General features: G+C 47.5%; 1 protein-coding gene across 9 annotated transcripts in view; it reads left to right on the top strand.

Moving 5' to 3' along the window:
* The window catches only part of C4_1H18orf63 (chromosome 4_1 C18orf63 homolog), a 1,754,940-nt gene that overhangs the window by 288,498 nt on the left and 1,439,238 nt on the right, over window positions 1-27,204 (top strand). For all 9 annotated transcript variants that reach the window (XM_078687809.1, XM_078687806.1, XM_078687816.1 and 6 more), the window contains one exon: window positions 7,096-7,152. In XM_078687809.1, coding sequence (XP_078543935.1) covers window positions 7,096-7,152 — 57 coding nt within the window. The remainder of the gene's footprint in view (window positions 1-7,095; window positions 7,153-27,204) is intronic.

Genomic DNA, 27,204 nt, shown 5'->3' on the forward strand with positions numbered 1-27,204 from the left:
TGATGTCTGGTTAAAGAAAAAAAACTCTTCTGGTGGATCAACTGTGTACAGTTTGTTACATAGAGAACACAAAAGATTTAAAGTTCATAGAAATATTGCTCTACACAGGCAAAATCATAAAATTATTTTTTTCACTTCAGTGAGGATGTCAGACTAGTTAGGTGTGACACCATGCTAGAACTAGAAACCACCGCAATGGAGCGCACACCGCTAGCCCCTCCTCCGGATCGCCCCTCGGGACTCTGGTACTTGTAGTTCAATAGTGGATCACCCAGGTGGGTGCAAGTCGGTACTTGTTGGACTGATGAATCTCTAGACCCGATACATGTCCCGGGTTTTTGGGTATCGCCCGAGACATGGCTCGGGTTTCGGGATAACTTCCCTCATCAGTAGAGAAATGGTTAGGGGTGGAGGAGAAGGCCGCCAAACAACCGTCAATGGCCTCGATGCCCGAACCGGCACGCAGGGCAGCATCCAGGAGCCCGTCGGCTCAAAGCTCAAGGGAGCCAATTAATAGAAACCACCGCAATGGAGCGCACACCGCTAGCCCCTCCTCCGGATCGCCCCTCGGGACTCTGGTACTTGTAGTTCAATAGTGGATCACCCAGGTGGGTGCAAGTCGGTACTTGTTGGACTGATGAATCTCTAGACCCGATACATGTCCCGGGTTTTTGGGTATCGCCCGAGACATGGCTCGGGTTTCGGGATAACTTCCCTCATCAGTAGAGAAATGGTTAGGGGTGGAGGAGAAGGCCGCCAAACAACCGTCAATGGCCTCGATGCCCGAACCGGCACGCAGGGCAGCATCCAGGAGCCCGTCGGCTCAAAGCTCAAGGGAGCCAATTAATAGAAACCACCGCAATGGAGCGCACACCGCTAGCCCCTCCTCCGGATCGCCCCTCGGGACTCTGGTACTTGTAGTTCAATAGTGGATCACCCAGGTGGGTGCAAGTCGGTACTTGTTGGACTGATGAATCTCTAGACCCGATACATGTCCCGGGTTTTTGGGTATCGCCCGAGACATGGCTCGGGTTTCGGGATAACTTCCCTCATCAGTAGAGAAATGGTTAGGGGTGCAGGAGAAGGCCGCCAAACAACCGTCAATGGCCTCGATGCCCGAACCGGCACGCAGGGCAGCATCCAGGAGCCCGTCGGCTCAAAGCTCAAGGGAGCCAATTAATAGAAACCACCGCAATGGAGCGCACACCGCTATCCCCTCCTCCGGATCGCCCCTCGGGACTCTGGTACTTGTAGTTCAATAGTGGATCACCCAGGTGGGTGCAAGTCGGTACTTGTTGGACTGATGAATCTCTAGACCCGATACATGTTCCGGGTTTTTGGGTATCGCCCGAGACATGGCTCGGCTTTCGGGATAACTTCCCTCATCAGTAGAGAAATGGTTAGGGGTGGAGGAGAAGGCCGCCAAACAACCGTCAATGGCCTCGATGCCCGAACCGGCACGCAGGGCAGCATCCAGGAGCCCGTCGGCTCAAAGCTCAAGGGAGCCAATTAATAGAAACCACCGCAATGGAGCGCACACCGCTAGCCCCTCCTCCGGATCGCCCCTCGGGACTCTGGTACTTGTAGTTCAATAGTGGATCACCCAGGTGGGTGCAAGTCGGTACTTGTTGGACTGATGAATCTCTAGACCCGATACATGTCCCGGGTTTTTGGGTATCGCCCGAGACATGGCTCGGGTTTCGGGATAACTTCCCTCATCAGTAGAGAAATGGTTAGGGGTGGAGGAGAAGGCCGCCAAACAACCGTCAATGGCCTCGATGCCCGAACCGGCACGCAGGGCAGCATCCAGGAGCCCGTCGGCTCAAAGCTCAAGGGAGCCAATTAATAGAAACCACCGCAATGGAGCGCACACCGCTAGCCCCTCCTCCGGATCGCCCCTCGGGACTCTGGTACTTGTAGTTCAATAGTGGATCACCCAGGTGGGTGCAAGTCGGTACTTGTTGGACTGATGAATCTCTAGACCCGATACATGTCCCGGGTTTTTGGGTATCGCCCGAGACATGGCTCGGGTTTCGGGATAACTTCCCTCATCAGTAGAGAAATGGTTAGGGGTGGAGGAGAAGGCCGCCAAACAACCATCAATGGCCTCGATGCCCGAACCGGCACGCAGGGCAGCATCCAGGAGCCCGTCGGCTCAAAGCTCTGGGGAGCCAATTAATAGAAACCACCGCAATGGAGCGCACACCGCTAGCCCCTCCTCCGGATCGCCCCTCGGGACTCTGGTACTTGTAGTTCAATAGTGGATCACCCAGGTGGGTGCAAGTCGGTACTTGTTGGACTGATGAATCTCTAGACCCGATACATGTCCCGGGTTTTTGGGTATCGCCCGAGACATGGCTCGGGTTTCGGGATAACTTCCCTTATCAGTAGAGAAATGGTTAGGGGTGGAGGAGAAGGCCGCCAAACAACCGTCAATGGCCTCGATGCCCGAACCGGCACGCAGGGCAGCATCCAGGAGCCCGTCGGCTCAAAGCTCAAGGGAGCCAATTAATAGAAACCACCGCAATGGAGCGCACACCGCTAGCCCCTCCTCCGGATCGCCCGTCGGGACTCTGGTACTTGTAGTTCAATAGTGGATCACCCAGGTGGGTGCAAGTCGGTACTTGTTGGACTGATGAATCTCTAGACCCGATACATGTCCCGGGTTTTTGGGTATCGCCCGAGACATGGCTCGGGTTTCAGGATAACTTCCCTCATCAGTAGAGAAATGGTTAGGGGTGGAGGAGAAGGCCGCCAAACAACCGTCAATGGCCTCGATGCCCGAACCGGCACGCAGGGCAGCATCCAGGAGCCGTCGGCTCAAAGCTCAAGGGAGCCAATTAATAGAAACCACCGCAATGGAGCGCACACCGCTAGCCCCTCCTCCGGATCGCCCCTCGGGACTCTGGTACTTGTAGTTCAATAGTGGATCACCCAGGTGGGTGCAAGTCGGTACTTGTTGGACTGATGAATCTCTAGACCCGATACATGTCCCGGGTTTTTGGGTATCGCCCGAGACATGGCTCGGGTTTCGGGATAACTTCCCTCATCAGTAGAGAAATGGTTAGGGGTGGAGGAGAAGGCCGCCAAACAACCGTCAATGGCCTCGATGCCCGAACCGGCACGCAGTGCAGCATCCAGGAGCCCGTCGGCTCAAAGCTCAAGGGAGCCAATTAATAGAAACCACCGCAATGGAGCGCACACCGCTAGCCCCTCCTCCGGATCGCCCCTCGGGACTCTGGTACTTGTAGTTCAATAGTGGATCACCCAGGTGGGTGCAAGTCGGTACTTGTTGGACTGATGAATCTCTAGACCCGATACATGTCCCGGGTTTTTGGGTATCGCCCGAGACATGGCTCGGGTTTCGGGTTAACTTCCCTCATCAGTAGAGAAATGGTTAGGGGTGGAGGAGAAGGCCGCCAAACAACCGTCAATGGCCTCGATGCCCGAACCGGCACGCAGGGCAGCATCCAGGAGCCCGTCGGCTCAAAGCTCAAGGGAGCCAATTAATAGAAACCACCGCAATGGAGCGCACACCGCTAGCCCCTCCTCCGGATCGCCCCTCGGGACTCTGGTACTTGTAGTTCAATAGTGGATCACCCAGGTGGGTGCAAGTCGGTACTTGTTGGACTGATGAATCTCTAGACCCGATACATGTCCCGGGTTTTTTGGTATCGCCCGAGACATGGCTCGGGTTTCGGGATAACTTCCCTCATCAGTAGAGAAATGGTTAGGGGTGGAGGAGAAGGCCGCCAAACAACCATCAATGGCCTCGATGCCCGAACCGGCACGCAGGGCAGCATCCAGGAGCCCGTCGGCTCAAAGCTCAAGGGAGCCAATTACTAGAAACCACCGCAATGGAGCGCACACCGCTAGCCCCTCCTCCGGATCGCCCCTCGGGACTCTGGTACTTGTAGTTCAATAGTGGATCACCCAGGTGGGTGCAAGTCGGTACTTGTTGGACTGATGAATCTCTAGACCCGATACATGTCCCGGGTTTTTGGGTATCGCCCGAGACATGGCTCGGGTTTCGGGATAACTTCCCTTATCAGTAGAGAAATGGTTAGGGGTGGAGGAGAAGGCCGCCAAACAACCGTCAATGGCCTCGATGCCCGAACCGGCACGCAGGGCAGCATCCAGGAGCCCGTCGGCTCAAAGCTCAAGGGAGCCAATTAATAGAAACCACCGCAATGGAGCGCACACCGCTAGCCCCTCCTCCGGATCGCCCGTCGGGACTCTGGTACTTGTAGTTCAATAGTGGATCACCCAGGTGGGTGCAAGTCGGTACTTGTTGGACTGATGAATCTCTAGACCCGATACATGTCCCGGGTTTTTGGGTATCGCCCGAGACATGGCTCGGGTTTCGGGATAACTTCCCTCATCAGTAGAGAAATGGTTAGGGGTGGAGGAGAAGGACGCCAAACAACCGTCAATGGCCTCGATGCCCGAACCGGCACGCAGGGCAGCATCCAGGAGCCCGTCGGCTCAAAGCTCAAGGGAGCCAATTAATAGAAACCACCGCAATGGAGCGCACACCGCTAGCCCCTCCTCCGGATCGCCCCTCGGGACTCTGGTACTTGTAGTTCAATAGTGGATCACCCAGGTGGGTGCAAGTCGGTACTTGTTGGACTGATGAATCTCTAGACCCGATACATGTCCCGGGTTTTTGGGTATCGCCCGAGACATGGCTCGGGTTTCGGGATAACTTCCCTCATCAGTAGAGAAATGGTTAGGGGTGGAGGAGAAGGCCGCCAAACAACCGTCAATGGCCTCGATGCCCGAACCGGCACGCAGGGCAGCATCCAGGAGCCCGTCGGCTCAAAGCTCAAGGGAGCCAATTAATAGAAACCACCGCAATGGAGCGCACACCGCTAGCCCCTCCTCCGGATCGCCCCTCGGGACTCTGGTACTTGTAGTTCAATAGTGGATCACCCAGGTGGGTGCAAGTCGGTACTTGTTGGACTGATGAATCTCTAGACCCGATACATGTCCCGGGTTTTTGGGTATCGCCCGAGACATGGCTCGGGTTTCGGGATAACTTCCCTCATCAGTAGAGAAATGGTTAGGGGTGGAGGAGAAGGCCGCCAAAGAACCGTCAATGGCCTCGATGCCCGAACCGGCACGCAGGGCAGCATCCAGGAGCCCGTCGGCTCAAAGCTCAAGGGAGCCAATTAATAGAAACCACCGCAATGGAGCGCACACCGCTAGCCCCTCCTCCGGATCGCCCCTCGGGACTCTGGTACTTGTAGTTAAATAGTGGATCACCCAGGTGGGTGCAAGTCGGTACTTGTTGGACTGATGAATCTCTAGACCCGATACATGTCCCGGGTTTTTGGGTATCACCCGAGACATGGCTCGGGTTTCGGGATAACTTCCCTCATCAGTAGAGAAATGGTTAGGGGTGGAGGAGAAGGACGCCAAACAACCATCAATGGCCGAGATTCCCGAACCGGCACACAGGGCAGCATCCAGGAGCCCGTCGGCTCAAAGCTCAAGGGAGCCAATTAATAGAAACCACCGCAATGGAGCGCACACCGCTATCCCCTCCTCCGGATCGCCCCTCGGGACTCTGGTACTTGTAGTTCAATAGTGGATCACCCAGGTGGGTGCAAGTCAGTACTTGTTGGACTGATGAATCTCTAGACCCGATACATGTCCCGGGTTTTTGGGTATCGCTAGAACTAAATTTCTCAGATCCCTACATTGCCTACCTATCAGATGAGATCTTCTTTAAGACGTCATGCATTGTACATAAATCTGACCATGGTCAGGTCCCTCGCTGCCTTAAGGAAATGTCTATGTTTTTATTGTGACCTCTGGGCTGATATACATTTTGTGGTGTGTAAGTTCTTTGTTTAACAAGCTATCTTTGATTTTTACGGAGATTCGAGGGTCATCTCGTCATCAGACAGAAATTGCAAGTGGTCTCACAAATGAGGTCAGCAAGGCTAGCCAACGTAAGCTCTTTTGTTCACAACACCCGCTGTTATGGAACTCTTGGTTGTGTGTCCCTGCTACAGGACCATGACTACCAGACTACAAAACAACCTGAGCTCAAAAGACACCACTGGATAAAGATCTGATGATCAGAGAGCTCCGTTTGTCCCTTGCCATGTGTACTTGCCCACCCAGTCCCTATTGTTCTTTGGATTCTGGTGCTAGAACTTTTGCTATTTATTTTTCTTGTTGTAAACACAAGACTATGAATGCCAGATTGCAAAGCAGCATGGGTTTGAAAGGTACCTCTGGCAAATAACACATTATGGATCTTAGTAGCCTTTGTCCTCCACAATTAGGTCATTTTACCCTCATTTTAGCAATGACTTTCTCCCCCCTGGGCTCAGCAGGTCTCTCCATTTTTTTAGGAGCACAGGGTCTCTTCTCGCAAGCCTAGGAGGTCTTCTCATCTCTTCTCCTAATATTTTCCCTCTATTGGTTTCTCCTTCCAGGCTAAATATTCCCAGAGTGAGTCAGGCGAGACAGCCCAGCTTATTAATGTTTAGAGCTGGTGGTGCTAATAACGGGAGCTACCTTAGGTACTGGGACCAGAAATTGCTGGTGGAGGGATTACTTTGTTTGTATCCAGTTCAAAAGTAAGGATTTTAGGTATGCATTATAGCAGACTTTCTCTTTCACTGAAAAGTTCTTGAATCAGCTGCCTGGTTTGTAATGAGTAATTTCAGAAAAATCATTAACCCGTTTGCTATTAATGTGTCACTGCACAATTAAAATGGCCCATGTGGCTGGAGTCAAAGTGGCCTCAACTTGAAGTAACATTTGTAGGAGAAGTCACTTTTGCGTTCTGTTGAAACGTTTTAATGTTGTTTTTATTTTCAAAAGTGAGAAGAAAAACATTTTAAAGTGTACATTGTAAATTAGGAGTTATGAAACTGATGAGAATACCACTGCTAAAAAACATAATAACTTTTACAGGTTACTAATCTTTCTTTCCTGATTTCAGAGACGATTTAATTTGCATGTTATTCAGTGTTGACATTATAAAAATGTAAAAATACTCCTCTGTTTTCCTAGTTCTAGTTCTGCTTTTGCTTTAGCATCTGAGTAGTAAAGATTTTTATTTTCTTGTTTGTGTAGATTCCATTTTATAAAGCAGGGAAAATTCAAGCTGTTGTGGTGAAGCATGGATCTAAGGTAATCTGTTGCTCTGTGAAATGTTTTTGCGGAAAGCTGCTTCTTTAATATTGTATTGCAAACATGTTACCGAAGTCTCTAACAAACTACATTTATATGTCCTCCATGGATAACATACTCCATTAAAGATAACTTAATATTCTGATCTTAACCAAGCATTGAGCGGATTGAATGAAGACATTTGAAATTGGGTATACAGCTCTTAGGGCTTTACGTTCAAAACATTTTTGTTACTCGCAAATTCGTATGCGACTGCTAAAATGTTGTATCTGTATGCTCAAAGTTAAAAATTATAAGCATGGGAGGAGCTTGGCGGGCATCCGAGATGGCCGCGTGAGCACAGCGCTCTCCGGACCCCCGCCACTCCCGGCATGATATCCTAAACTTATCCTGACTTTTTACAAGGATTTGTGTAGAGGACGCTGGGCTGATTGCCCTGGACTTTTTGAAATTTGATTTGGACCCGGGGTGCCGGAGTTACGGTGATTCGAACTTTCGGGCTCCGCCCTCGAGGTACGCCCGGGACTGGGTGAGGCTCTGCGGGCGTCTTGAAGTTGAACAACAGCGGCAGGGGGATTCGACTTGTGGGTCCCCCTCTTAGGTTTCGGTTTCGTTTCTGCCTCAGACTGAGACATCTGGCAGAAGAGCCGGGCTTGGGCTGGACTCGGGGCACGGAACGATTATCGGGCCTTTGGCTGGTTTATTCTCCTATCTGTGGGCCCTCCTACTAGTGGTACCCTAGCTGCGGTTCTTTGGTCCCGAGGCCCTACTTTTCTGTGGCCATTCCATCGAGCCTGGTTAATCTTCCGGTGACGCAGTTCTAATATGGCTGGCAGAGGGGACCGAGAGACTCGGAAGACCAAGACGCCCCTGCGTGGGGGCCCGGTCCAGTCTAACGTTATGGACCGCTACACCCATTCCAAGGGGTCCCCCGGATCCGCCCTGCCCGGATCAAGTACTGCTGACCACACTGTGGACACGTCAACGGAGCCGTCCTTGCAGGACATCATGGGCGCCATTTCTGCCATGAAGGAGACGATAGGCCAACAATATGAAGCTCTGGCCAACAAAATCGACACCGTGGCCATTGATGTGAACTTGATTCGAGCTGACCTGTCGAAAACCAATGAGAAGGTGAAGTCATTGGATCTCAAGTCATCCAGCCTCATGGAAGACGTTTCGGAGATACAGACGGAGATCGGCAACCTTCGTAGGGTGAACGACTTCATGACCCGGCGCTTGGAGGACTTTGAGAACAGGGCACGTCGCTGTAATGTGCGCGTGGTCGGAGTTCCGGAGAATCCAGAACCTCATTCTGTTGATCTCCTTGTTGAGGACTTGATCCAGAATCACCTCTCTCCGTCTGGTCTGACTAAATTTTTCGCAGTGGAGCGTGCCCATCGTGTTCCGGGGGGCAAGGGTAAGCCGGGTGCCCCGCCGAGGCCTATTGTTGCGAAACTCTTCCATTATAGGGATCGGGACGCTATCCTGCAAGCATCACGTGTGAAGGGCTCGGTGGCCTTTGAGAACGCCACGGTTAACTTTTATCCGGACTTTTCTCAACAGGTCCAGAGACAACGTATGGGCTTCCGTGGTGTCAAGAAACGTCTCCGAGACCTGGGGTTACGCTACGCCATGCTTTTTCCGACCAGGCTGCGCGTCGAGTACAACGATCGCACCTTCTTCTTTGATCGGCCTGACTCTGTGAATGACTGGTTGGACTCCCTGCCTGACCGACCTCCTGAGACTGAGTCCACCGCCCACCCGGGTGGTGCTGAGGGTGGTGTGGAGAGCTGAACAATCCGCCTACGCCTGGGCCCTCGTATTGAGTAAACTCTTCAGGGATTTTATGCCTCAGTGCCTCTACTGTTTGTGTGTTCTCCTCATTATTTGTCTTACTCGGGGTGGCGGGTGGGCCAGAGCCTTTCCTCCTCCGGGGTTCTTTTTGTAGAATGGGGGTTCTTGGGCGACAGGCACACTGCATGTTGGGGTGGCTATTTGCATTTTGCAAGGGTGCAGGGTGGGGGGTGTTTTCTTGATTGTTGGGGGGTGGGTGGTTGGGATGTTCGATGTTTTTGTGTTATGTTTTCAAGGCGAATCAATCTTGCTTCTGATGTTTTTTATGTCATGCTCATTGCAGAGGGGTTTCGGCGTTGCTGTGTGGGATGGGGGTGGGGTGGGTAGCGGGTTGAGGATTGTTTCGTGGAATGTTAACGGTCTGGGAGATTGCATTAAGCGGAGTGTGGTGTTAAAATGTCTACGCCGTTTATCTCCAGATATTGTTTTTTTGCAGGAAACTCATTTGGTGGGCAATACTTGTCGTGCGATGAATAGGTGGGGATATCGCCTTGCCGCACATTCAGGGTTTACCACGGGTTCCAGGGGGGTGGGTATCCTTGTTCGGGCTTCCCTCCCCCTAGCTATTGATGATGTGATCCTTGATGATCGGGGGCGTTATGCTGTCCTCGTGGGTCGCTATGAGGGTCGTACCCTCTCCTTGTTTGCTGTCTATGTGCCCCCCGGCCTACAGACTTCTACCTTTTCCGATTTGGGCCGTGTGTTGTTGAACCTCCCTGATAGTACTCTCTTTCTTGCAGGCGATTTTAATTCTGTGTTCTCCGGTCTACAAGATCGCTACCCCCCTAGGGATACTCCTTCAGCCCAACAGTGGCTGGGTGGGTTTTTGGACACGTTTGGTTTGGTGGATTGCTGGAGGCTTCTGCATCCTACCCAGCTACAATACACCTTCCATTCGGGGGCCCATGGGAGTCTGTCTAGACTGGATTATTTCCTTATGCCCGCGGCGCAGACGCCGGCGGTGCGTGAGATCAGACACCTCCCCCGGGGCATCTCCGATCATTCTCCGCTCTGGCTTTGTTTTGAGTTTGGGGTGGAAGCGGCAGGCCGAGTGGCTCCTATTAACCCCTGGTATATTGCCTCCCCTGCGACCCGCAACCTTTTGACTAAGTCTTTAGATGCCTATTTTTTGGATAACGAGGGGTCCGTTTCTTCTTCTGTGGGAGGCCTTTAAGACAGTGATTCGTGGGCAAGCCCTTTCCCTTATTGCTGACTCCAAGAAGGCTAGGAATCGGGAGGTGGTGGACCTTGAGATTGAGATTGCGGAGAGGGAGGCCGACTTAGAGTCGGAGGTCACCTCTGATAAACTCCACGCCCTGGGTCTGAAACAATTTGCTTATAAGTCCTTGGTCACGGATGCGGCTAGGCTGATGTTCCGGGAACAGCAGGGTCGTCTGTATGATGTGGGGGACAAAGCGAGTAAATTATTGGCATGGTTGGATAAGAAAGAGAGAGCGAATCGTGTGGTGCCTGTGATTCAGTCGTCGAATGGTTTCGAAGTGACAGACCCGGTGGGAATAGTTGAATGTTTTGCGGAGTATTTTCGTGTGGTTTATACCCCTGTGTCTGGACGGGATGTGGCTGACTCTCGCCTTTTGTTGCGCGATATAGCTTTGCCCAGTGTTTCCGATCTGGACCGTGTCTCGTTGGAGTCCCCTTTTACTACGGATGAAATAGCGACTGCCATTCGTTCGCTCCGTTCGGGCAAGGCCTTGGGCCCGAATGGGTTGCCAATTGAGCTGTACAAGCTACGCCCTGACAGGGTAGCGCCCTATCTTCGTGCCATGTTTTTGGAGTCCCGGGAACGGGGTATTCTCCCGTATGACCAGCGTCTGGCTACGATAGTCGTAATTCCCAAGGACGGGAAACCGCGGGACCTTTGTTCGTCTTACAGGCCCATTTCCCTGTTAAATGTTGAGCCTAAAGTCCTGGCTAAACTCCTGGCGACCCGCCTACTGACGGTTATTGGTGGCTTGGTTCATCCGGATCAGTCCGGATTTATCCCACATCGCAACACGGCTCTTAACCTACGTCGTCTCCACGGTGCTGTTGCGAGGACGGGGCTTCTGACGGAGCCGGCCATTTTGGCCTCGTTGGATGCCTCGATGGCTTTTGACACGGTCGAGTGGCCCTATCTCTGGGCAGCTCTCGAAAAATTTGGTTTTGGACCTGAATTTATTGGATGGGTGAAGTTGTTATATGTTGAACCCTTAGCGCAAGTAGTGGTGAACGGTAGAGTTTCTGTCCACTTCTGCCTTGGTAGAGGGATCCGTCAGGGTTGCCCCTTGTCTCCATTGCTTTTCGCGCTGGCCTTGGAACCGTTAGCTGCGTGGCTTCGGTGGGAACCTTCACTCAAAGGGATCCGTTGGTCACCAGACTTTGAGGACCGCGTCTCTCTTTACGCGGACGACATTCTTCTATATCTTACATCCCCGCGTAAATCTTTGAATGTCTTATTTGATGTTCTTACTTCGTTCGGTGCTAACTCGGGCCTTGTTATTAATTGGGCTAAGTCCTGTGTGTATGTTCTTTCGGGTGTTTTGCCCCCTTTGCCGGCCAGATTTCCTATTCAGGTGGTCCAATCTGGCTTCAAGTATTTGGGGATTTTTATTACTCTGGACCCCTCCCTCCGGTTTGAGCGTAATCTCCTCCCCCCGCTTCTTCGATTGTGACTGGATGTGGCCCGTTGGCGTAAGCTACCCCTATCTCCTCTGGGTAGGGCAGCTCTTTTTAAAATGATGTCCTTGCCGCGGTTCCTCTACGCACTTCAGAATTCCTTTGACGACATTCCCGCTACTTATTTCAGAGAAATCGAGAGTCTGCAAAGACAACTGATTTGGGACGGGCGTCCACGTATCGCCCTTGCGAAACTTACTATCCCTTGGTACGACGGGGGCATGGCGCTCCCCGACATCAAGAGGTATTACTGGGCTGCCCAGCTATCGGCCATTAACCACGCTATGTACTCGCCGGGTCGCGATCCGGCCTTTGAGATGGACAGGTTCCAGTTGCCGGGAGGGGATTTTAATAGAGCGCTATATTCTAGATCGGCCAGGCGCCATCTTGCGGGCCCGTCCAGGGCTGCAGTCAACGTGTGGCGCGCTGCGAATGTGAGTTTGGGATGGGAGAATCGACTGACGCTGGCGACTCCGCTTTATGCTTCTGAACGTTTGGGGTGTCTCTGGTCTACTAAGGGCTTTGAACGCTGGGATATGATTGGGATTTGTAAGGTGGGTGATGTTTGTGTGAATGGTCGTGTGAAGTCATTCCAGGCCCTTAGGGCGGAATACGACTTGAATGATAGAGAGTTTTTCCGGTATCTGCAGGTCCGGCATGCCCTGGCTTCGGTTCTGACTCCTGATGTGGCCCTGCCCGAGTCCTCCCCCCTTGAAGATCGTATACTAGATGGGCACTTGCCCGACAGCACTATCTCCCTCATCTACAAGAAACTGATTCACAATCGCGCTGATTTGTTGGTCCGCCTCAGGGAGATGTGGGTCGGTGATGGATTGGAATTAGATGACGAGGATTGGCAGTCGGCACTTTCCTCTCCGAAGGAGGTCGCCATTCCCGCCCGTCTTCGTTTGGTGCAACTTAAGATTCTCCACCGGGTGTATGTCACTGGTCCGCGTCTGGTTGTAATGGGTTTTTCCCCGGATGGCTTGTGTAAGCGTGGCTGCGGGATGAGCGCTACCTTTATGCACATACTCTGGGAGTGTCCTGTGGTGGCAGCCTACTGGGTGGATGTGCTTGCGGTAATGACTGTAGTGACTGGTGTTGCCCTGCGGCCTGAGGCCCGCCGATGCCTGCTGAACGTGTGGGAACCTTCCGATTACTCTGTGGCCCAGACTAGATGGGCGACCTTGGGTTACATGGTCGCGAAGCGTGACATTGCGCAGCTCTGGGGCGCATCCCGACCTCCTGAAGTTTCGGTGTGGGAAGATAACATGGACTGGTCAATGTTCCGAGAGAAGACAGTCTATGTGGCTAGGGGCAGACCCGGGGCGTGGACGAAAATCTGGGGTCAATGGAATACATATCGTGGAGAAATCTGTACCCCTCCCTTGGTTGCCACCTCCGATGTTACCTTGTCTCCTTAGGCTGACGTTCCTGAAATTTTTCATTCTGCTCTAGGATTTTCCTGTCCTCCCTGCTCCCCCCCCCCCTCACGGCCTTACCGAAGTCTCATTGATTTATTTTTGTTCTCCTGCTTAGTGACCTTCCCCTCTGCCATCCGGGCTGACTTGATTGCTGCACTCGCCTGGTTTTTGTGTTTGTGATTTTCATGTTTAATATAGAAAATTGTTGTATCCTGTCTTATGTCTGGAGCAATTTCATTCTATGATTCGGCCTGGCCTCGGGAATGATTGTTTACTTCATGTGTCGTGCTATGTGACTTAGCGGCCAGCCCGTGTGGTTGTAGGTCCATCCTTGTACTTTTTATATGATTGCTTAATAAAAGTTTTTAACCAAAAAAAAAAAATAATAAAAAAAATTATAAGCATTTCTTATTTTAATGCTACAAACAAAATGTTTATCGCTTTGCATTTTTGCTATGTCAACATTTTCAAAATGTTTATACCAAAATATACAAAATTACCACTCCTTAAATATGCAGGTTGTGCGTACTAATGAGTGTGTAATAACTGACAATGAAACACGTTATCCAGGCAGTACCCATGATTCCTAATTATTCTCCCATTGGGTCTGTGCACTCGTTTGGCTACAGGATAGCTTTGAGATAGTTTTCTTTTGGGTAAGCAGTACAGTATAATTTTGCATCTATACACCCTCATAATTTCTAACATATGTTCAGTGTTTCTTATAATGTTTAATGTACATTTAGGTGACAGTACATATTTTCTTCACCTATGGATTATGACACTCTTCCCACATCCTCATTCAGCCAGGCAGCGTAGATATGATATAGCACACCAACAGACCAGGGGGCATATTATCAAGGGCAGGCGATACATTATCGCCGCTTTTATCGGCAGGAAACTGCCGATAAAGCGGCGATAATGGCCTTGATAATATGCTCTATGAATTCCGATCGAAGCCCATGTTAGATGTGTTCCTGCCGATAAAAGCGGCGATAGTGTATCGCCTGTCCTTGATAATATGCCCCAGGTCCATTATAGAAAGGACATTTGAACTCCTAAAAGCACGCTTTAAATGCCTACATAAGAGTGGGAGAGCATTGCAGTATGCACCAGACGTTTCTTCTAAAATCGTTGCATGTTCTATGTTGCAAAATGTTGAAACATAAAGAGGCCTTCCTATACAGATGTTAGAGGACAATAGTGATGATGAAGAAATACCTTCCCCTTGTGCACAACATCAAGATGTAGATGTCAACAGAGCAATTGATGAAAGGAATCTTAGTACACAAATCACAGAGAACTACTTGTTAAGTAATTTGTTTATTATTGCGATTTTTAGCCTTCAACAAAATATCATTTTTAAATTCTGAACAATATTTATCTCTGCTTTTTTAACAAGCCATTGAAGAACAAAGTTATGGTTTCCTTTAAAGTAACATTTTGCAAATTAAAATTAAATAAATCTCGTACAGATTTTTTTAGTTGACAGTGTATAAAATAAACAGATAGGTAATACAACAGTAATAGCTTTACTGCTTTGCACGTTTCCCCTTCAATTCCGTAACTCTGTCACTGGATATTGGTGTATTAATTGCATGTACATCTGGGGTTTGTCTAGAACTGTGTTTTTTAGTACCCTGCTCTTGCACCCACACACTGTTGTGGATTGATGCCTCGTCACTTTCTTCAAGTACACCTCCCTCAACACTTCTTGCATGAGTATTTTCCATTTCATTAGGCACATTAATATTTTTTTCTAGGTCTTTAGTAAACTCTCCACTATACCTTGCAGTCTGTTAGTTAACTGTTAATGCTGACATTGGCCATCACATCTATCATTATTAATTATTCCACAGTGTGGATTCGTCCACTGTTAATGCACTGATTTCAGTACATATAGCCTCATGTGACTCAGGAAAGTGTATGAAAGTAGATATTATGGCTTTGTCAATGTCCCTTAATTTTGTCCTTAAAGAATACAATTCCCTCAGTTACTGTTTTTGTAATTGCTGCATCGATTTCTCAATGTTTTGAAATGCTCAAGCAGCTTGTAATTCTGCTCCAAAATTAAGAGACATCTCTGACCTTGGCCTTATATTGCTGTGCAATTTCACAACAATCTGCTTCGCATAAAGTGTCTTCTTGGAGAAGTAATGATTCTAATTATCTTTTGTGCTGGGACATATTGGGGATCTTATATGTCCATGGGGTTCATGTCTCATTCCTGATGGTTGTTCTCCTTGTAAATTGCTACTGAGATGTAAAGCAGATGTTTCACCCACCTCTTAGTCATCAACATTTTCAACATTGCCATCTTCATTTTCAAAACTCTCTGGCGCAGCAATGTTTTCTAGTGAAAAATAACATATTTTTTTAAATTATATTTTATGGTTTCGCATGTGTATAGTAAAACTGTATGAGCTATAATGCATTATTGTGCATCCAAAAATACACAGATCAACATATTTTGAGAGATGTATTTTTTTATTTTTTTACGTTTATAACGGATTAGACTTAGTAGAAAATTGAAAAGGGTCTGTTTATTTCCCCAATGTACCCCAATCTAGGCCTAGGTAGCTACACTACCTTTTACTTACATTTGTCCTACCTTTCTCTGAATAACAGTTCTAACACTGACCTTTTACCCAGTTATGTGTTGAATAAATGTCGGTCAGTTTCCTTGCAACTAGCCTCCTTTATTATATATATGTGAAGATTCTTAGAAAAGTCCCCTGCCCATGACCTACATGAGAGCATAAACATACTAAGTGCAAACGTCATGGTCATCTTCATCCTAGGGCGAAAGTACTACTTTGCATTATTGCAGGTATTGATTTAGGCTCATTTACATATTCATACTCACAACGCATCAATTGTGTAAGGAACCCAGAGGCTATTTAATGGTATAAAAGAACCATACACCATACCTACCCTAGATAGACAGAGGAGAAGCTTCCATGCTGACACAAGACGCTGAGGTCCCTGCACGCAGAAACTCTGGCACGCAGTGGTCTGACATCCCTTGCGGGGTGTCGAACTCGAGACCAAGACAGGGTCCTACATTCTCTCCCATCAGGTAATGGGGTTGGCTCTTTCATATGGAATTCTTGGCTGTACACCCACATACACGCTAGGTACACTTAAGGGTTCAATTACAAAACACAACACAGTGCAATGTGTCCCTAGTGCCAAAGCCAAACAAATCCAGAAATCCAAACTTATATAAAGGCTAATGTGTGAGTAATAAACAACTCAAAAGGTTCTCTAGATGTTCCATTTTACAGTGGGAAACCTCCTTGTTTCCTTGTTACTAGGGTGTGTCAATGACCTTTTGACTCTCTAGCTAAACTACTAGGGGCTCATCAGGACTAGGGATTAAGTGGTGGTCCTGAAAAAATCAAATATGAATAACAGGTAAGTAAGGTGTCTGAAGTGATGCTGCTTACTAGAATATATGTAAGCTAGGGCATTATCTGATAGTCCCTTAAAATCAGGGCTAAAGAGCACACAGGCCTGCAGAGTAGCAACTGTAGAAATGAAAAAGGTAAGTGCTCACTTGGGGCATGGCCCTGTATTGACAAAAAGTTAGGATGAGCAGAATTACTCAGTGAAGATAACGATAACTCATATCAGGAGCCCAGTGGTTATAATGCTCCTTTTAACTCACTCCTTGGAGTAAACGCCTTTGTACTGACAAAACGCAGTCGGCTAGGAGGTGTAGTTAGGGCTGGGCATTGTTGCGCACATTGCTATGTTAGCATAGGCTTATTAGAAGTTTAAACGCCATTTTACCTTTTTGCTGCTTTTGCACACAACACTGCATATAACTGTTGTTGTAAGTTAGGCTGCGTGAAATGCTTCACATGAGAATTGCTTGTTTTCAGCATCCCTAGACTTACATTGGGACTCTAGTCTGCACACTGAGTGCTAAAGCCTCCGAGGTTATCATAACAAGGTAGCAGTTGTTCGGTCTGATCGGCTCACGTTTTAGCCATAACATACAAGCAGCTGCAGCCAACGTGATTCTGGTGCCTTTTATTGCCCTGTAAGCATGATTTCAGACACTTGGAAGAATCCCGTTTTTCCACAGAGACAGAGAGCTGTTGCAGATCTTGATGTGAGTCACACCTGCTGATCTTGGAGGTATAGGGTCCCCCAAACAAGCCTAAGAGACCTTCTATAGTTTATAAAACATAGTTCCTAGGTAGGGAGGGTGATATACTAGGCACTATAAGACCTTTTTTCACAATCATTGTAATATGATTTCTCCTGTTGTGTTTCATGGAATTGTAACAATGCTGATCATATTATTTCTAATCATATGTCTGCTTATGTTAGCAAAGAAATTGCCTCTTAGAGCACGTCGGTAAAATACATATTTTAACCTTTCCCGTGTCTCTTTTTTGCTCCTGTTGTGGAGCAAAAACAGTGTTCTTGCTTCCCACCATTCCTGAATATAACCTAAGTCGCATGTTCTGGGTTTTCTAATCATTGGTTCCTTTGCTATAGGACGAAGAGCTAATGTGACACTGATGCTAGCTGGTTAGGGTTTCTAGGCACTAAGGTGAGTTTTTGGTACACCACAATTCACTGAGGTCCTGGGTCTCTGTGCACAGTTTTGTGTATGAGCAGAATCCCTGCGACAAAGGAAGAGCGCTGTGTGCTGAACCATTTAAACATGGCAAAATCACCACTTTCTGATTTCAAACACCTTAAATTTAAGTATTCACCCTATTCTTATGGCAAGGTTTGTATATTAACACTATTTAGATAATAAGGCCCCTCTTTATACAGAGGAATATATAGCTAAAGTGAGAAGTGGATCATCTTTATTTTTAAATACCATCCTTTCTACTACAGACCCAAAGCTAATTTTACTTTGTAAATTAGAAAAAAGCCAAGACAAAACATGTCCGCACAGATTTACCTGCACATATGATTACAGAATATTTAAAATGGGGATAATCACATTAGGCCTGCAAGTGAGGATTGTTCCTGGTATTTTTAGAGGGGATAAAAAACTCAGAGGTGGTTTTAGCAACATTGCCACAACCTGTTTCCACCACTGGATTGTGCTAGGTATTGAGACAGCACTTAATCACACCAGGGAAGAAATAAAAATCATTGAGGAGTTAGAGGAAGAATTCCACGGGCCTGACGCCCTCTTAGAAGCCAAAGCAGCACTTGATAATCCGAATAAAACCATTGCTGAATTTCATATAATTGAACTAAAAGAGAAAGCAGACAAGGTGACAAAAAATATAAAGATTTTTTCAAAAGAACAAACTTACCCTTACTTTAAAAGTCAATTTCTACACAAACAAACAAATAACCCCACTTTCAATAAAGACAATACCTAGGGAAGCATTAAAAATCGGAGAAACGTCATGTTATCCAGTATTATGGGTGTCTTTCATAGATTCACATGCCTGAATCATTCCCCGTCGTCGAGATGGGAGCCCCGGTAATAGAAAAGTAATGTCCTATAGACATACATAGAGAAAAGTAGGCCTAAGAGTCTTGCCTTAGTAGCCTATCTATGTCCTTTTGTAAAAAGGACCAAAATCCTGAAGGTAGCCAATCAGCTACCACCTCCCTCTAGAACCTTCCTGCCAGGAGCCTCAGTCTCTCAGATTTTCGTACGCACCAAGCTAGGTAGACGTAATATATGTTCTGGAGTGAGAGATGAGTACTTCCTGGGGAGGTGGGAGGGTTGCATGTGAATCTATGAAAGACACCAATACTGGATAACTGCTGTTACAGGTAAGTAACGCATTCCTTATCCAGTATTATGGGTGTCTTTCATAGATTCACATGCCTGAATCAGAATAGCAAGCAATACATTATGCACATTTGCGATGGAACATAAGAAGTAGTCTGAGATAAAACATATCATGCGACTATATACCATCAGTAATACAATAAATAAAGTAAATAAATGTGCATACCATTGTAGGACGGTGGAAAGAAGGAAGGCTCATCTCACTGGAATAGATGGCGAAGTACAGCCTGGAAGCGATACAGCCTGGCCCACAGCTAAAACATCGTTGTCGACGAGAGCGTCCTCGATGACGAAAGTACCGTCGACGACCGCATCGACGACGGCGAAGATTGCGCCGACGGCCACACCGTCGACGACCACATCGCCGACGACAGCGACGACAACAAAAGAACAGTCGACGCTCGACAAAAGACCGTCCTCAATACCGTCGACGACACCGTCGACGACCTCATCGTCGACGACGACATCGTCGACACCATGGAAAAAAGCGGAGTTGATTCCCTCAAAAATGATCACCAAACTCCCTATAACACCGGCTTTAACATCACCCAGTAGGGTTCAAAAACTACCACCAGCTTGCTTATTGCAAACTGATGAATCTGATGACGACCAATTTGAACAGGCTACCAGTCCATCGGACCTCAATGTCAAATGCCAGAGTACTGACGATGACGGAGATGATGTCATCTTTACGGAGGAAACTACGCACGTGCAAGAACATACTCGAGTAACTCCGATGATATGCCTACCAACTGAAATAGTCTCTGATTTACAATTCTTAATCACAGACTACAAAAAACGATTCCCAGAATCACCAGCGGCCTCTTGCAAAGAGAAGCCTCACGAATCATCCAGACCGCAACAATCCCCAAAGGCACGACCACCACCTTTGGTTCTTCCACATGGAAGTGAAGCGGTACATAACATTCAATCTTCTGAGGAAGAAGAAGAGGAAGGAGAGGTTCGAGACGACCTTTCACATAACAGAGATGGCGAGGATTGCGTTGCTCATTCTCCAGCCACGCCAGAACCCAACACTTCAGACTCTCCACCAGTGGATATCGGCGGATTCCACAATTTGATTGAGAGAGCGGCCATCAGATTCCACATGACCATGGAATCTCAGGAAACGGATTGTTTTCTCTACGACTTTAAGGATCCTATAAAAAAGTCGACGAGGTCAGTTCCCATAATAGACTACATCTGGGAACAAGGTCAACAGCTCATGAAAACGCCTGCTTCTGTTTCAATAGTGGTGCCTAGATTGGATAAAAAGTATAAGGCACCAACATCTGCACCTATTTGCCTTAATACACATCCCAAGCCGGATTCTGTAGTCACTCAAGCCGCCCAAAAGAATTCCAGAAATCCATCCTCTCCACTGTCAGCACCACCAGACAAGGAGGGCAGAAAATGGGATGGCATCGGCAAACGCTTCTCCACAACGTCAGCCATGACTGTAAAGGTGGCCAACGCCATTGCTCTGCTAGGCAGATACAATAGACAATTATGGGAAGATATCGTTCCATATCTGGCGGAGGTATCCGAAGATTTGAAGGATGAAGTCCAGTCACTCCTTAAAGAAGGACAGATGTCCGCCTCGGAGATAATTGATTCAGCTGTGGATGTCGCCATGACAGGCTTTAGACAGCTGGCTGGCGCAGCTGGTTTGCGCAGACAAGGATGGCTCAAAGCGACGTCCTTCCGTCAAGAGGTCCAAACCAAGGTTTTGGACATGCCCTATGACGGACAACATCTATTTGGGGCAAAAATAGATGAAGCCTTGCAGACGATCAAAAAAGACACTGACACTGCAAGAGCTCTCGGGACTTTAACAATTCAAAAATCAGTCCTTTCGAGGGCACAGAGGACGAGGTCAATCCACATACAGAGGATCATATCAGGGAAAATCCTCTTACTCCTACGGTCAAAATCGCTCACAATACCAACAACGACAGCAACAACAAGGTCGTCAGACCTCCTACGGGAGAGCGAACTTCAGGGGCAAATCCCAGAAGAAAACGACCGGTGGACGACAATGACCAATTCCCGCAGACACTCCCCACATCGTTGTGTCCTCTCAGGATTGGAGGAAAATTGCAACACTTCCTCTACAACTGGAGATCGATAACAACGGATCGGTGGGTTCTGCAATTAATCCAGCACGGTCACACATTGGAATTCAATTCCATTCCACCATTAACTCCTCCTCGCAAACTTCCACACAGGCACCTTCGTTTGCTTCTACAAGAAATCTCTTCAATGCTGAAGAAGGGAGCAATAGAACGAGTTCCATCCGCCCAGAAAGGGAAGGGATTTTATTCCCGCTTCTTTTTAATTCAGCAGAAAAAGAAGAAATGGAGGCCCATTCTCGATCTCAGGGCACTCAATGCCTTTCTAAAGAGCCAATCGTTCCGAATGGTGACGATCCAGGAAATCTTAGGATCCTTAGAGGAAGGAGACTATATGACGTCTTTGGACCTACAAGACGCATATTACCATATCCCAATTCACAATCGCCACAAAAAATTTCTTCGCTTCGAAGTGGCAGGTCAACACTACCAATTCTGTGTTCTACCGTTTGGCCTCAAATCAGCGCCACGCATTTTTACAAAATGCCTGGCTCCGGTGGCAGCTTTTCTGAGACAGCAGAATCACCAGGTCTTCCCCTACCTAGACGACTGGCTGGTGAAAGCACCATCTCTCACAGGCGCGCAGCTGTCTTCAACCGCCTGTCTCGATATTTCCAAGCACCTAGGTTTAACTCTCAACTTAGAGAAGTCAACCTTACAACCCACCAGAATTTTAACATTCCTGGGGGCAACTCTAAACACAGTTTCTCCCAAAGCCTTCCCATCTCAGGATCGAAAACAAAAACTGATGGCTCTAGCTACCGCAGTGTCTTCAAAAACGTCCATCAAAGTCAGAACTTTCAAATCCCTTCTAGGGATGATGTCTTCTTGCATTCTTCTCATCCCTCACTGTCGGCTCAGAATGCGCCCCCTTCAGGAGGATCTGAACAAACAATGGACCCAATGTACAGGCTCTTTCGAGGATCACATAGTCATCACTCGACAAATAACAGAGGCTTTGCTGTGGTGGACGACGAACAAAAACTTATCCAAAGGTCTAACGTTCTTGATACCAGCAACTCCTCACGTCATAACAACAGACGCTTCTCTGGAGGGATGGGGTGCAGTCCTGCAGGATCTGCAAACCAGTGGCAAATGGACAGACAGAGAGAAGAATCTACATATCAACCTCCTAGAACTGAGAGCAGTTCTTCACTCTCTTCAGGCATTCCTCCCTCGCATAAAAAACTCAGCAGTGCTTGTGCGAACGGACAACACAACCACAATGCACTACTTGAACAAGCAGGGAGGGACGCGTTCACTGACACTGTCTCGAGAATCGCAAACCATCTGGAACTGGCTACTGCTCAACAACATCACATTAACAGCAGAGTATGTCCCAGGAAAGGACAACGTGATAGCCGATGCTCTCAGCAGACAGAAATCTCTGTCCCACGAATGGGAACTGGATCAACAAGTTCTCAACGACATCTTCTCGGCATGGGGGAAACCACGCATAGACCTCTTTGCCACCAGGGAGAACGCAAAATGCCACAGCTTCGCAAGCTGGCATCCCCAACCGAGGTCACTAGGAAATGCATTTTCCATCGCATGGCGCAACGTGTTTGCGTACGCATTTCCGCCATTTCCCCTGATCACCAGAGTCATTCGGAAAATGAAAATGGAACACTGCACCCTGATTCTCATTGCCCCATACTGGCCGAGACAACATTGGTTTACGGACCTCAGTCGCCTGTTGGTTCGACCATCAATCCAACTACGTCAACATCCAACTCTTCTCTCAATGTACAAAGGCCAAGTACTCCACCCGAATCTGAAATCTCTCAGATTATCGGCATGGCTCCTGAGTACAGAGAATTCTGTAACCTAAACATCCCGCAGGAGTGCAAGGATGTCTTAGCTAAAGCAAGAGCTGCCAGTACAAACAAAACTTATTCCTTGAAATGGAAACGCTTTTGTGTTTGGTGTTCAGACAACAATATCCATCCTTTCAGAATAACTCCAAGGCAAATACTACCTTATTTACTACATCTGGCACAAACAGGGCTTGCACATGCCTCCATTAGAGTCCATCTAGCAGCAATCTCACGCTTTACAAGGACTTCAAGAGGCCCCTCACTATGGTCCAACAGGCTGATAAAACAATTCCTTAAAGGACTCCTTTCCAAGGCCAAGACGTATACCACCAACGTGGCACCTTAATATAGTACTCAACCAATTGATGAAGCATCCATTTGAGCCGATACATAGGGCTGATCTAAAATACATCTCATGGAAAACTGCACTTCTTTTGGCCTTAACATCAGCAAGAAGGGTCAGTGAGTTACAAGCACTTTCTATACAAGATCCTTTCATGCAATTCAGAGAGGACAGAGTCATTCTAAGAACCAATCCTCGCTTCATTCCTAAAGTCCCCTCGGACTTCCATCTCAATGAACCACTTGTTCTTCGCTCATTCTTCCCGAACCCCAGTACGGTGGCTGAACGATCTCTCCATTCTTTAGACCTCAAAAGATGTCTAAAATTTTATCTGGACAAAACGAAGCATTTTAGAAAAACAAATCAACTTTTCATAGCCTTCAGCAGACCTAGAAAAGGCATGCCAATCTCTAAGCAAAGCATTTCCCGATGGATATCAGCGGCAATTGCCTTTTGCCACGACAAAGCCGGACGCCCATTGCATTCCACGGTCCGAGCGCATTCCACGAGGGCTGTGTCCACATCGACAGCATTATTCGCTGGAGTACCGATTCTGGACATTTGCAGAGCAGCAACCTGGAAATCGCCGCATACCTTTACCAGGCACTACTGCCTGGATACGGAACTGATGCAGGATGCAGCTGTGGGCCAGGCTGTACTTCCCCATCTATTCCAGTGAGATGAGCCTTCCTTCTTCCCAACGTCCTACAATGGTATGCACATTTATTTACTTTATTTATTGTATTACTGATGGTATATAGTCGCATGATATGTTTTATCTCAGACTACTTCTTATGTTCCATCGCAAATGTGCATAATGTATTGCTTGCTATTCTGATTCAGGCATGTGAATCTCTGAAAGACACCCATAATACTGGATAAGGAATGCGTTACTTACCTGTAACAGCAGTTATCCAGTATTGGTGTCTTTCATAGATTCACATGCAACCCTCCCACCTCCCCAGGAAGTACTCATCTCTCACTCCAGAACATATATTACGTCTACCTAGCTTGGTGCGTACGAAAATCTGAGAGACTGAGGCTCCTGGCAGGAAGGTTCTAGAGGGAGGTGGTAGCTGATTGGCTACCTTCAGGATTTTGGTCCTTTTTACAAAAGGACATAGATAGGCTACTAAGGCAAGACTCTTAGGCCTACTTTTCTCTATGTATGTCTATAGGACATTACTTTTCTATTACCGGGGCTCCCATCTCGACGACGGGGAATGATTCAGGCATGTGAATCTATGAAAGACACCAATACTGGATAACTGCTGTTACAGGTAAGTAACGCATTCCTTTCAGATACATCAGTATAGTCAGATGATTCTGACCCTCAGGAGGACACGAGCTGTCGTGTGAACCTAGTAGAACAGACCTTTTATAGGAAAAGGGCATCTAAGAGGAAAAGGAACCAGAGGCAAACAATGGCGGCCTCTGGGGTACCATCAAACCAGAAGGATGTACTACAGATAGGGACCACAGTATCCTTAAATAATGCTATGAGTGATAACATTTCCCCAACGCTACCCTAAGCCCCCACAATCACTAAATACCCATTTTAAATTGTCAGAACATCTTCCATCATCAGCAGAAATCTCACGCCTTATCAAAGGCCTTTCTTTTTTACTACAGAAAGGACAGGATTTTTTCTTTACAAACTGTAGTAAGTAGTAAAAAATGTATTGTTTTTGATTATTTAAAACCATTACAAAAATACATTCTAGTTACATTCCTTTCTGATCGATACTCTGTTAAAATATTTATGTATCAAGGCATGCATGAATAATATGAAAGTGCAGAGTGTCCATAGTTTGTTTTGTTCGGAGCCTCTGGAGTCTATACGCTGGTTACAGTACTGCAGATCCTTTGCTCAGATGCTACTTGAAGCAGGAACTTTACAAGCTTCCCATTTAGTTGTGGGTCCCTTGGGTTAAAGCATGCGAGTACTGCTTGTCTCCGGGTACGTATGCCTCGTTCATTTAAATGAGTTTTTAGGAGGCCTACCCTTTCTTCTTTTAGTTTGATGCAGGAGCATATTATATGTTCAATGCCCTCATTCCCAACTCCACATAGCCGGCACTAGTTCCCATAGTTCTTTCTCAGCCATGGTGGAAGATGAGGTATGGCTGGCAGGATCCCTAACCTGTGTTTTAGAAAGGCTTCTTTATACTTCCTGGAGTACCCCAGTTCATAGCATGCCTGTGACACAAATGATTTGTAACTGCACAGAGTCATCCATGCATGGCTCCTGTGTGCAAAGGAGGCTTTATCTTCTGTAAGAGAAAGTTTCTTAATAACCTTATTTACGATGTGCTTAAAATGCAAGTGCGTTGTTGGGATTTCCCATAGTTCAGCTAGTCCTATGACGGCCAATGATTCCTCCAAATATGCTTTAGCCGGCGAGGTGGATGTGCTGCAGAGTTCCTGTCCGAGCTGGTGGTTCAGAGTATTCCTGGCGGAGTTCTTAATTTTGTGCCAGCACTTGATGTACGAGCCTCGCTTTGCGGGGAGTTGCTTCGTTAGACCAAGCTCGAGCCGAATCTGTGCTGGCGAGGTATATGGTGGGAGGTTTAGCATTACTCTCTATGCTTTTGCCAAGCTGGTATCCAGCAGTAAAGCGTCCCTACCTCGCAGTACCTCGCTGCCGTATGATGTACATGATGATGGAATTTTTGCTTGCACAACACGGAGAAGTGGGGCAAATATTGGTCCTGTTAATTTTGTTTGAAGTTGCCTTAGCATTGTCACAATCGCCATTCCTTCCCTCCTGATGGCCTTAAGCTGGTTCGCGAATTGGCCCCCCTTGTCTATCATGACACCTAGGTACTTATACACATCGCAGTTCGTAATTGCAGTTTTTCCAAGTGACCAAACATGGGACCGCTTTTTTCCATTATTTGTCAAAGTTTGAGTTTTGTCAATGTTAACTTCTAGATAGTTTTCATCAGCGTACCCATGCAGTGTGTTAAGTAGTCGTTGTATCGGTACTTGAGTATGGCTAGTTAGAACAACATCGTCCTCATAGGACATGCTGGAAATGGATTTTCCTCCTATTCGATGGGCTTTCGCTTTGCAAGCAGTTAGTGCTGTTGTCAAGTTTGCTGTATGAAGGTTAAAAAGAAAGGGTGCGAGAACGCACCCCTACTTGAAGCCTGTAGTTGTTTGTATGCGCCTCGACAGGTGGGAGCTGTTGCCGAGCTTAACCTGTATCCACGTGTTGGAGTGTAATTCTATTAGGACATTCAGGAGGGACGAAGGAACCCCCCAGAGCGCCAATTTCCTCCAAAGGTCAGCTCGGTTGACGTTGCTGAACGCCGCCTTGAAATCCACAACGCAAAGATGAAGAGTTTGTTTGGTTAAAATTGCTTTATCGATGAGTTGTGACATTGCTAAAAGATTGGTTGTTGCTCCTGTCTCTCTATAGAACCCCGTTTGGCTAAGGGGAATTATGTTTTACTCTGTTGCTCATTCTTTTAGCTCAGTAAGTAGGTTCCCTGCAAAGTATTTTAGATCTACGTCCAATAATGCAATTAAAGGATAGCTTTTTGGTAGGGTTTTGTCCCCCGCTTTATAAATTGGTGAGATGATGGAGCCCTTCCATGATGCAGTCTTGTTTAAAAAGAGCCTCCCTTTACATATTTGTTTCCTGATCATGACGGTATCAATTTCAATTGTCTCGGCCTCGTCAGTCATCATAGTTTGAAATGGGGTGCTGGTTGGTCGTCCTTGTTAATATTAAATCCAGATACCTGTTGACTGAAGTGACGTTCTAAAAAGGATGTCCAATTGTTATATTTTGTATGTTGTTAAACCACCATGTACCAGGTTGTAGGAATTTGTTTATCGTTGCCCAGAAACCGGCACTATTATTTCCATAAATTGAGATTTCCTGGGCCGGTGGTCACTATCCCTTTTGTCTCCCAGACAATAGCCTATTAAGTGTTGGAAGAATGAGAGCAACACTAAGGTGTAGTCAATTGTAGAGGTTACATGGCCTGAGTGGAATGAGGCGGCCGGT

This window comes from Lissotriton helveticus, chromosome 4_1 (assembly GCF_964261635.1).
Source record: "Lissotriton helveticus chromosome 4_1, aLisHel1.1, whole genome shotgun sequence".
NCBI classification, from domain to species: domain Eukaryota; kingdom Metazoa; phylum Chordata; class Amphibia; order Caudata; family Salamandridae; genus Lissotriton; species Lissotriton helveticus.